This window comes from Trachurus trachurus (assembly GCF_905171665.1).
Source record: "Trachurus trachurus genome assembly, chromosome: 7".
Classification (NCBI taxonomy): domain Eukaryota; kingdom Metazoa; phylum Chordata; class Actinopteri; order Carangiformes; family Carangidae; genus Trachurus; species Trachurus trachurus.
In genome coordinates, this window is record NC_139901.1 from 5,951,001 (window position 1) to 5,960,540 (window position 9,540).

Genomic DNA, 9,540 nt, shown 5'->3' on the forward strand with positions numbered 1-9,540 from the left:
TAAGTGGGCCACCGGCCACAATTTTTGTTCATTCCACTCAAAAAAGAAAAGAAAAGTAAAGTAAGATGCTGTTGTTTCCTCTCCAAAGGGAGAAAACAATCAGACTGAGAGCCTTGCCGTCACAGAAATCACACTTTGCACTATATGTTCTTTGAAATGAATGTGCTTTTAAGAACAGAGCTCTTAAGAGTATGAATCATGTCATCTTTCCCTGAATTACTTTAAATTGCCTTGAGAGATTTCTCCCTCCTCTACCCCTGTGGTCTCAAGGGGAGTGTGGTCAAAGTCAGCTACTGTTAAACCACAACAAGCTGTGGTGTCTGAGGGGCTGCGTAAAAAGAACTAGTGCTTTATTCTACGGGCAAGTTTTATTTCAGATAATTACAACAGACAGTTCAAAGTTCAAAAGACAGTTATTTAATTTAAAGCAGATATCAGCTTCACGGCCGTTTCGGCTAATGCTGCGTTCAAGGCAGGCTTTTGAAACCGTAAGTTACAGCTTCAAGTCACAACTACGACTTGGTAGCGTTCCAGGTAACCCGTAGCTCGTGTTTTTACCATCCTGTTGTCTGTGAAAGTTCCCTATAACGGCCACTCGTAACTTCCGACCCGTGAACTCGTACCAGATCGAACTGGTATGACTTCACAGGAAGGAAAAACACAAAGTACGAGTTTCTTTGAACGAATGAGTTAGCAGCCCCCGCCCTTGTCAGGCATCAATTGGTCCTCGTGCTACGTCACCACATTCACGCGCATCCCTTGGCTGCACACACAGCCCTTCATGCCGTTCTCTCTCCTCATTGGATAACACTTGTATCCCACAAGGAAAATTTTCTCCTCGGGTTACAGCAGAGCAGAGTGACGGAGAGACTCGTGTTTAGGCTGAAATACTTCATGTAAGTGATTGCTGACGGAAAATAGGACTATTTAGGACTTATATTAACAAAAACATTCCACTGATATCTGCTTTAAGTGAATTGTGTTCAGTCATTATATATTTTTTTTCAAACAATAAAGCGAAATAAATTCTGGTTCCAGCTTCTCATTTTCCTCTGAATATGAATAAATAGCAGTAGGCATGGAGCCGAATACCGGTTTCAAGGTATACCACAGTATGAAAAAGTCACGGTTTCACAACCGCTAAAATTTTCCATCATACCGTTCCTGCGGTATAAGCTGTTTTTCTATGTTTTAAAAAAAAAATTTTAATTTCTCGTCAAAGAGAGAAGGTGCAGGTCAGAAATCCCTCAGGTCACAGAAGGCACTGGGCTACTTTGCTTATTGTATATATCCTCATATAGCCTTTGTCTTTACTTTTCTTACTTCATTTATTTCATTTAACAATGTCAGGTGCTGTATGCCCATTTTGTATGTAGGTTTTTGTGTTGTTGCTTTTTTTTCTCTCTTCCATTTTTTGTAAAAAATATTTTAAAAAGTGAAAATAAAATATATATATAAAAAAAAAAGAAAAAGCACAGACTATCACATGTGGTGCTGTAGCGCTGCCACACAAACATACCAACAGAGAAGAAGACGTGAAAGCTGTGCGCTGTATTCAAACTCCAAACATTATCGACTAAATGTTGACCGGGAGTCGTGCCAGTCCAAACATGTCGATCTATGCTGATTTAACGGACGTGTTTCAGGCACTGATTCACAAAAGATCCGTTTTGAGATTTACCCAATCTGGGGCCCGTTTCCAAAAAATAAAATTTGAGTAGAATTTTTTTTTATGATTTTATTATTTATTTTAAGTTTATACACATTTTCTAATGACCCAATGTTCTATATATTGTTTAAAAATACAAGACTGTGTTTAATGGAAACTTTTTTTTTTTTTTTTTACCTATACATTTCAAAACAACACATTTTTAGAGCTGTAATGGCAATATCGCAATACTGTGAAATTTTTGCTCAAGGTTATCATACTGTCAGAATCTCAGACCGGCCCATGGTTAAATAGCACAACAGATAGAAGAAACAGCATCATTGTAAACTTGTTCCTGTTTTTAGTATCTTTTAAATCTGCTTCCACTTTTACTTCCACATTTTTGACAACTTAATTTTTATATAAAGGCAGACAGTCAATAAGACTGAAGTCAACCAGCTTTACCAGTGACCTACAAATGATGTTTTGGAATCTGCGACCGGCAAACTGATGTGCGTCACTGATGTGTGCTTCCTGGCTGGCTGATGCCGCCTCCATCACCACGGCCACAGCAGATATGTTTACATTTTTAGTATCACAATCAGTTGGATATCACTAGGTCACTGACTTCAATATTGACTATTCCTGTGGAAGGACTACAAATAGCACTAAAGAGCAAGAGACGGGCCGGAGAGCAATGACCGTGTGAGTGATATCGATGCCCCCTCTCCCCTGCAGAGCAGTTTACAATCTCAGCACTCACGTGAACTCACACGCGTTTCATCAACTTCATCTAAAACGTGACACACACCCACACGGCCCAGTCTGCAGTCACACAGTTATTTACACACAAACTCATCCTTGTACTCCTATTCTTATGACCTACTTGTGAGAACGTCCCTTGCTTTCTGCCTCTGAGAGGGCAGTCTCCTGCTGTAGCCTATTCATCCAGTCACTGAGCCCTAAGTCTACCTGCCGACTGACCTCTCGAACGGGGATTATGTGAGCGGAGACTCCAACAAAAGGGCACCTTGTGTGCTGTGAAACCGACCAGGTCAAAGATGCAAAGCCATATTTGTTTCACCTGCTGTGGTGCTTGAAAGCACCCAGCTGCCGATCCCAGTCCACATAGAGCAAGGGAGGGGATTTCAACATGAGAGAAATGCTGACATCGTGTTGTGTGTTGAAGCACTGCAACTCTATGGTTCTTCTTGCTGTTTTTCATCTCACAGCAAGTCACCTCACCATCATTATTAGGACAAAATAAGTATTTCTTTATTTAGACCAAGCAGAGTATTTATTTCTTCTCTTTTTTTTTTAAATAATTTGAAAGTCATCTTGAGCAGAGATAGAGTGTAGTTAAAAAAAGTAACAATTTTATGTATCTGTCTCTGGTTTTCCACCTTCTTTAAAGGTCTGATGTTGTATAAAGTGAGATTCATAAAACAGGTCTGGGTTTTATCACTTTTATGTCAGTATTGTGAAAGTGCCAAAGTGCTTAGTCCACATAGAGAAACAGGCAGCCTATATTCATATTCAGAAACTGAGCCTTAAAATGAGCCATCAGGATTTTTGGTAACTTGTGATGTCACAAGCGAGAGGATCAGAGCCTTTCCTCTGATTGGCTCACTCAACTGTTGTTACTCTACAGTGAAGCCTGAGAAAATAAATGTAAAACTACACTGAGATGTATTTTTGTTCTCAAAGTCACACATCTTACAGATCAGTGCTGTCAATCCACGAGTTTCCGAACGTCATCTATGGTCAAAACTGGAAGCCAGTTTTGCATTTGTTCATCAGAATCAGAATTGTACGTTTACGTTTCCATGACATTCGGAAAAAGGTGGATAGAACTGTGGATGATGGGAATTATAGTGATGTCACAAATTGCCATATATTATTCTACACATAAATAATAAAGAACCCACAAGAAGGAAATCTACTTTGTATATTACAATTATACTGTAGCAAACAAACAGACTCTTACCTCCACCTGTTGACCCCGACATTGGAGGAGCCTGCAAACCACGGATCCAGGAAGTAAACACAACGTACTGTTTCGGCCCCACGGATGGCTTCCTGTAGCGCTGGGTTGTCATGGAGACGGAGGCCCTTCCGGAACCAGTGGATTGAGTTTGGGGCCATCTTGTTCTGATAAAAGGCAGAAGAGGATGACTGAGGTTTTCAATGTGAAGAGCTGGAAGTGACTGAGTGGTAGTTAAACGGTTCTTTTCATCAAGCTGAATGAATGGAGACGTCAGCTCTGTGTGTACAGAGCCCAATGTGCTGCCGTCAGCTACTTTTCACTCACGACTACAGAACTGAGCATCTCCCAACAGGAGAGGCAATAGATGCATCCAACCTGTATCGGCTGCCAACACTGTGGGATGAGACAGGAATAGAACAATCTGAACAGGAACACTATCGCTTTTCTGGGCCCAGAGATTTTTTTTCTGCTTCCTATTGTCAGCAGATCCATTTATGGGCATTAAGAGGATGGACGGATGCTTTACATTACTGAAATGAACCCATAGTGAAGTGAAACTAAACTTCTGGGGTGTCATCACATAAATAATTGCCATTTCCTGGGGCGTGAGGACATTCTTGAATGAAAAATATTTTTAGTATAGGTTATATTGATAAATCAAACACAATATTTCCTCTATTATAAGCCTATATTCATTTAAGAACCGGGTCTCCGGGCATTTTAAATAGATACACCAAAATCAAGGCACTTTATGCACTGACACAGGTCTATGTATTGCCTTAACAGTGCAGTTGAATTATTAGTTAGACCTGCTACAAATCAACATACAGATATGGATCAAGTGTGTATAGTTTAGTAATGCTGATCAATAGAGGGCAACAGTAGAATGTGTAATGTGGTGCTTTCAGTTCTTGTGTGAGTGGTTTTATACTAGAACATATGATTAATGTTTAATAGGAAATGAAAACAAAACAAGCAACTCTAATTTGCAGCCCAACAAATCACTGCACACAACTTCTCCAGGTGCTGTGGGGGCTCAGCTGACTGTGACACATACAGTACAATGCTGTTGGTTGAAGTCCAGCTAGAGACCTTATTTAGTGCATGTCACCCACCTCGTATCGCTCTGACCCAGTCCTTCCTGTCTTTTTACTGTGCTCTATAAAGCCCATAAAATTATCTAGTCAAAGAATAAGTGACAAGCCTGAGGTATTAAACACATTCACGCTGCAGTGGGGAAGTATTCACAAAAATGTGACATTCTTCTTAAAAGATTAATACATTATTTACACAGCTATAAGGATTTTTTTTTTATGTCAATGTATCCTATTGGCTATACTCTGTCAACGCCACTTTATATTCTCTGTACAAGCAGCCAACCTGCAGCCTGTGTGAGGCCAGGCTACTGGATTACCAGTTTGATCTGGTGATGATCAAGTGAGCATATGCTGGACCTCAGTCCCACAAATGCCAATGCATTAAACATTGAAGACCGGTGAGAGTGCAGGCTAATTCAATAGATTAACTGTGTGTCTTGGCTGACTGACTGACTGACTGACTGACTGACTGACTGATTGGGTGAGTTAGCTGGCTGTTGGCTTGCACATTTCATTCATCAAACAGACTCAAATAGAACAATTGACATTAAAAAGAAACTAATAGAAGCAATTTCATTTCCTCTTCTCAACAGGAGGCAGTAAAAAATATGGTCCATTGATTCATTGATTCATCCATCCATCCTGTGTGCAGCTTCTAATATAAATAACTTCTGCTTTTCACTTCCACGTCTTTTCACAATTTGTATGATGGAATGATTCAAAACCATGAGTGGACTGCAGCACTATGCCTTTTCTTTTTCTTTTTTAATCATTACTTATGCAGTGAAGGATCAACTATGATCAGCATCATAATAAAAAGTACAAGGGTCCAAATATGGCCACCTGTTATCATGATTGAGGATTAGATCTCATGGTGACAGCTGAGGAAACTTGTAGCAGCTCAATCTCGAGTTAAGATGGTTCGGTAAACCTGCTGTTCCTGACAGGGTATTTAAAGTCATGTTCAAGCCCAAATGTTACAAAGCAAACAGGATGGATCTTAGGATTTATTGCTCCAGTACTGTACATAGTAGAATTTGAAAAACTTTACATTTTTAACATTTAAAAATCTTGTTCTTCATGTCGGAATTAAGTGCAAATAAAGCACTATTTTATTGTGCAAGGGATCAAAGAGCATAGTCAGTGACAAATGTGTGAATTCACTGACTGGATAATAATAAACTGAAAATTTGTGAAAGAGAAGAATGTTTTTTCCCCACAGATAAACTGAGTCTCGTAACCTTAAATACAAATCTGATGTGCGATCTCTAGCAATAGGCTATATCTTTAACTGATAACAGCACTTAATTGACATGAATGATCACAAACACACCATCTACAATGCGATTAGCCACTGCTTACTGTAATGCTACTGTACGACTTTAAAAGCCTCTGTCTGGACCAAACCACAAGCTACAACAATTCATCCAGCCTGATGAAAGAATCTTTTAAACACTGTGAACACAATGAAGGGGGTAAAAGCAATGTTGACATGAAGACTTTTATCATAGATGTAAAAAAATAATAATTAAAAAAAGAAGAAAAAAGGCTGATATGGCTCTGAGGCATCTGATCTACCTACTTGTTGCATTAACTTTTATAGACCCAACTTTGCTGCACTTCATAATCATTTGTCACAAAAAGAAACACAACTCCTCACACTCTGGCACAACACATACCCCCCAAAAAACGGACCAGATTTTTCAGGATCCCTCTGTTAAAATATTTGATGGGGATGGAGAAGAGGGAGGGGGAGATTAAGGTTTTTATAAACTGCCTTGAGGCTTAAAAAGCATTATACTGTCATTCAGACAATGGGAGGGAGTCAGTCAGTTAGATTACTCATGATATATTTACAAATATGATCACGTGATGGGAAAAATAAGGTATTTTAAAAGCTCTCTCCATGTCACAATTAATAAATGCTGTATTGATGAAATATTACACTGGAACACTCAACTGTAAACAGAATTGTCCTCTGTTGAAAAACACCAAAACAAATAGGCTGAAAAATTTAAAAACACATATGGTTTTTATTTCAATTTATTTCATTCAGTTGTAATGTTGACACTGAACCTCAGTAAAAATAAAAAATAAAATAAATAAATGAATAAATAAATAAATAAATAGAGAGAAAAAATGTTGCTAGTCCAACCACTGCCATGGCCCTTATGACTTCTCCAAATGGAAATTAGGTCACACCGTCTATTCTCATTGGGAGCTATTAACTTGACCCACCTCGTATGAACTTCACCCCTGATTTAATATCGCATATAACGCAACAATCAAACGCCAGTGAACATGTCACACATGCATTTGAAAAACATTTAGCTGTGTTGAAGTCTCTGGCAAAGAAACATCTCTGTAACGTTAGACCAAAACGGGGTCATCAGAGCGTTCTTTATGTAAGGGGTGGCGCTGTTTATATAAGTATAGCCGTTTAAACCTTTAAACAAACGCCCCAGACCAACCCAAAACTAAAAAGACACAGCTTACCTTGTTCTGGCTCTCCAGGGGTGATATTTAGGCTATGTCAAACCCAAAGAAAGAAGCATTTCCTCCCTCGGTTTTTGATGTATGTGAAAGTGCTGTGTGCCGGGTGAGTGCTTTGCCTTGGTTAGAGAATCCCTGTACCTGCTTTCCACTGCTGAACTACTTTGTTTCATAAGAGTTTGGCGTACTGCGCATGCTCCGCCGTATTATCCCACTCTCCTGGCGCGTTCAAGACACATCAGGAAAAAACAGTTCCTGTGGTATAATTGTTCAAAGAGACCGCGCGTCAGAGGAGTTTTTGAGGTTATTAGAGGGAAATTAACAGGAAAGATAACGAGAACGGTTTTGCTTGTTTGTAATTTTTCGGAATACTGACCCAAAGTTAAATAAAACCCTTCCTTATGCTAGAATTGCTTAGTTTTATTTGAGAAAATGACATTTCATGAGGTTTCAAGCAGATATCACTGCGAAAACGATTATGAAAGAATCAGTGCATCGATCAGAAGCTCACTTTTCGGTATTTCTTTTACCCGGTAGGCTACATGAAGCGTGAGGATACGTTACAAACATCAGACATGTCTACTTTCCCATAGGACCTGAATGTATCAGAAGCCTTGCTCAACGTGATCGGCGACGTGTTTCGGATTCGGCGTTCCCATTGGTCGGTTTGCCGTCACATGTAGGATGCGAGGTCACGTTTAAGAAGCATGGTAAGACGGAAGTCCATTCACACAGCAGCAAGAGGCAAACACGGTTGTGAGAAGATGCTCAACCAGAGGAAGACATATGAAAAATCGTTTTACCCCCAAAGTGGCGTTGGCAAAGTTTAAGCTGTCTTCAGAAAAGGAACTGAATTGGCATGTAGACAATAGTTTGTGAATTGTCAAGCCAGGCTAAACTGTGTATCAGACAATAACCATGTTTTCATTACCATCAAATTATTTTTGTTATATAGACATAAATAAACAGAACTGTAACATGAATAGAATAGAATGTCTTTATCGTCTTTGCAACAAGCACAAATAAATTGAGACGTTCAATCCTCCTTAGGTGCCATTGAAAAGAGAAGAAGGCTACAAAAACACAGGTAAAAAAAAAAATAATAATCTATAGGCCTATCTATGATGTGATGAATAAGAAAGAAAGAAAGAAAACACTATCTTGCAAGCACTTCATATTCACATTCAGTAAAAACAACTCTGCTATTGCATGTTGTATGTTTCGGTCAAGTTATGGTTCTTGCATAAAAGCTGTGACTATGACACTTTGAGGCATTTTAGCATCGTAAACATAGGCCTATCTTTGTTTTCGGTCACTTCTACATATATAACTAAAATTAAAATGACGACCTGTAGAGCCTCCGCTTTCAGATTTTTTCCCTTTTTCTATACCGCTTATCCTGCACTAGGGTTGCGGGTGAGCTGGAGCCTATCTCAGCAGACTTCGGGCGAAAGGTGGCGGGGTAGGCCTACATCCTGGGCAGGTGACCATGCAGTGTATTGCAGGGCTAACATATACAGACAGGCAACCATTCACACTCCCTTTCACACCTATGGGCAACTGAGAGTCACCAATTAACCTAACCTGCATGTCTTGACTGGGGACGTTTGGTTTGTAGGAGGAAGCCGAAGTACCCGGAGAGAACCCGCATGCAAACTCCACACAGAAGGGCCCAAGCCGACTGGCAGGTTCAAACCCAGAACGGCTGGCAGCGCTCACCACTGCACCACCGTGCCGCCCCCAATGCAATTAATTTAATTTAGTCAATTACAAAATATGTATGTAAATATAATATAACCATAGATAGATGGATGGATTGATTGATTGCTGGATAGATAAAACCTCATCACATGAAAAAACTATTAAAATTGTAAATGCGAAATCCTGAATGAGATTACATGTATTATTATGCATATCTGTTAAACATTTAAACCTATGCATACAGGCATACAAATATACTTTTGGATATAAAATGTTATCACTTCATTTCGTGTATTTGAATCGTACCTCACCAACATATTGTATCCTAATCATGTAAGACTGGTCGAATCCCCAAACAAACATGGGGCTGGCACAGAGGCATGAAAACTTATAAGAGTTTAAGGCTAACCTTGGATGTCAGCTTTTAGAGCAGATTTTTTTTAGGCTTTTAACCTGATTTACTTTTTGATTCAAGCCTTCATTCTCTCACTGCTCTCTACATACTTTAATTCACCAACTTTCTGGTGAATGCCCCCCTCCCTCGCTGTCAGCAGATGGTTGAGGGTTTTCTGTTTGAAGAACCTGGCGAGCGAGACTAGAAGAACCCTGACTCA

At 39.5% G+C, this 9,540-nt stretch overlaps 1 protein-coding gene across 2 annotated transcripts in view; it reads right to left on the minus strand.

The window, feature by feature from the left end:
- cry3a (cryptochrome circadian regulator 3a) overlaps window positions 1–7,361 on the minus strand; it is a 29,616-nt gene extending 22,255 nt beyond the window's left edge. For both annotated transcript variants that reach the window (XR_014595513.1, XM_083975863.1), the window contains exons 1-2: window positions 7,229–7,361; window positions 3,636–3,799 (exon numbers count right to left, since the gene is read on the minus strand). Coding sequence is in view for 1 of the 2 variants with exons in the window: in XM_083975863.1 (XP_083831989.1) it covers window positions 3,636–3,793 (158 nt within the window). In the remaining variant the exon portion in view is untranslated. The remainder of the gene's footprint in view (window positions 1–3,635; window positions 3,800–7,228) is intronic.
- Window positions 7,362–9,540: the final 2,179 nt, after the last annotated feature.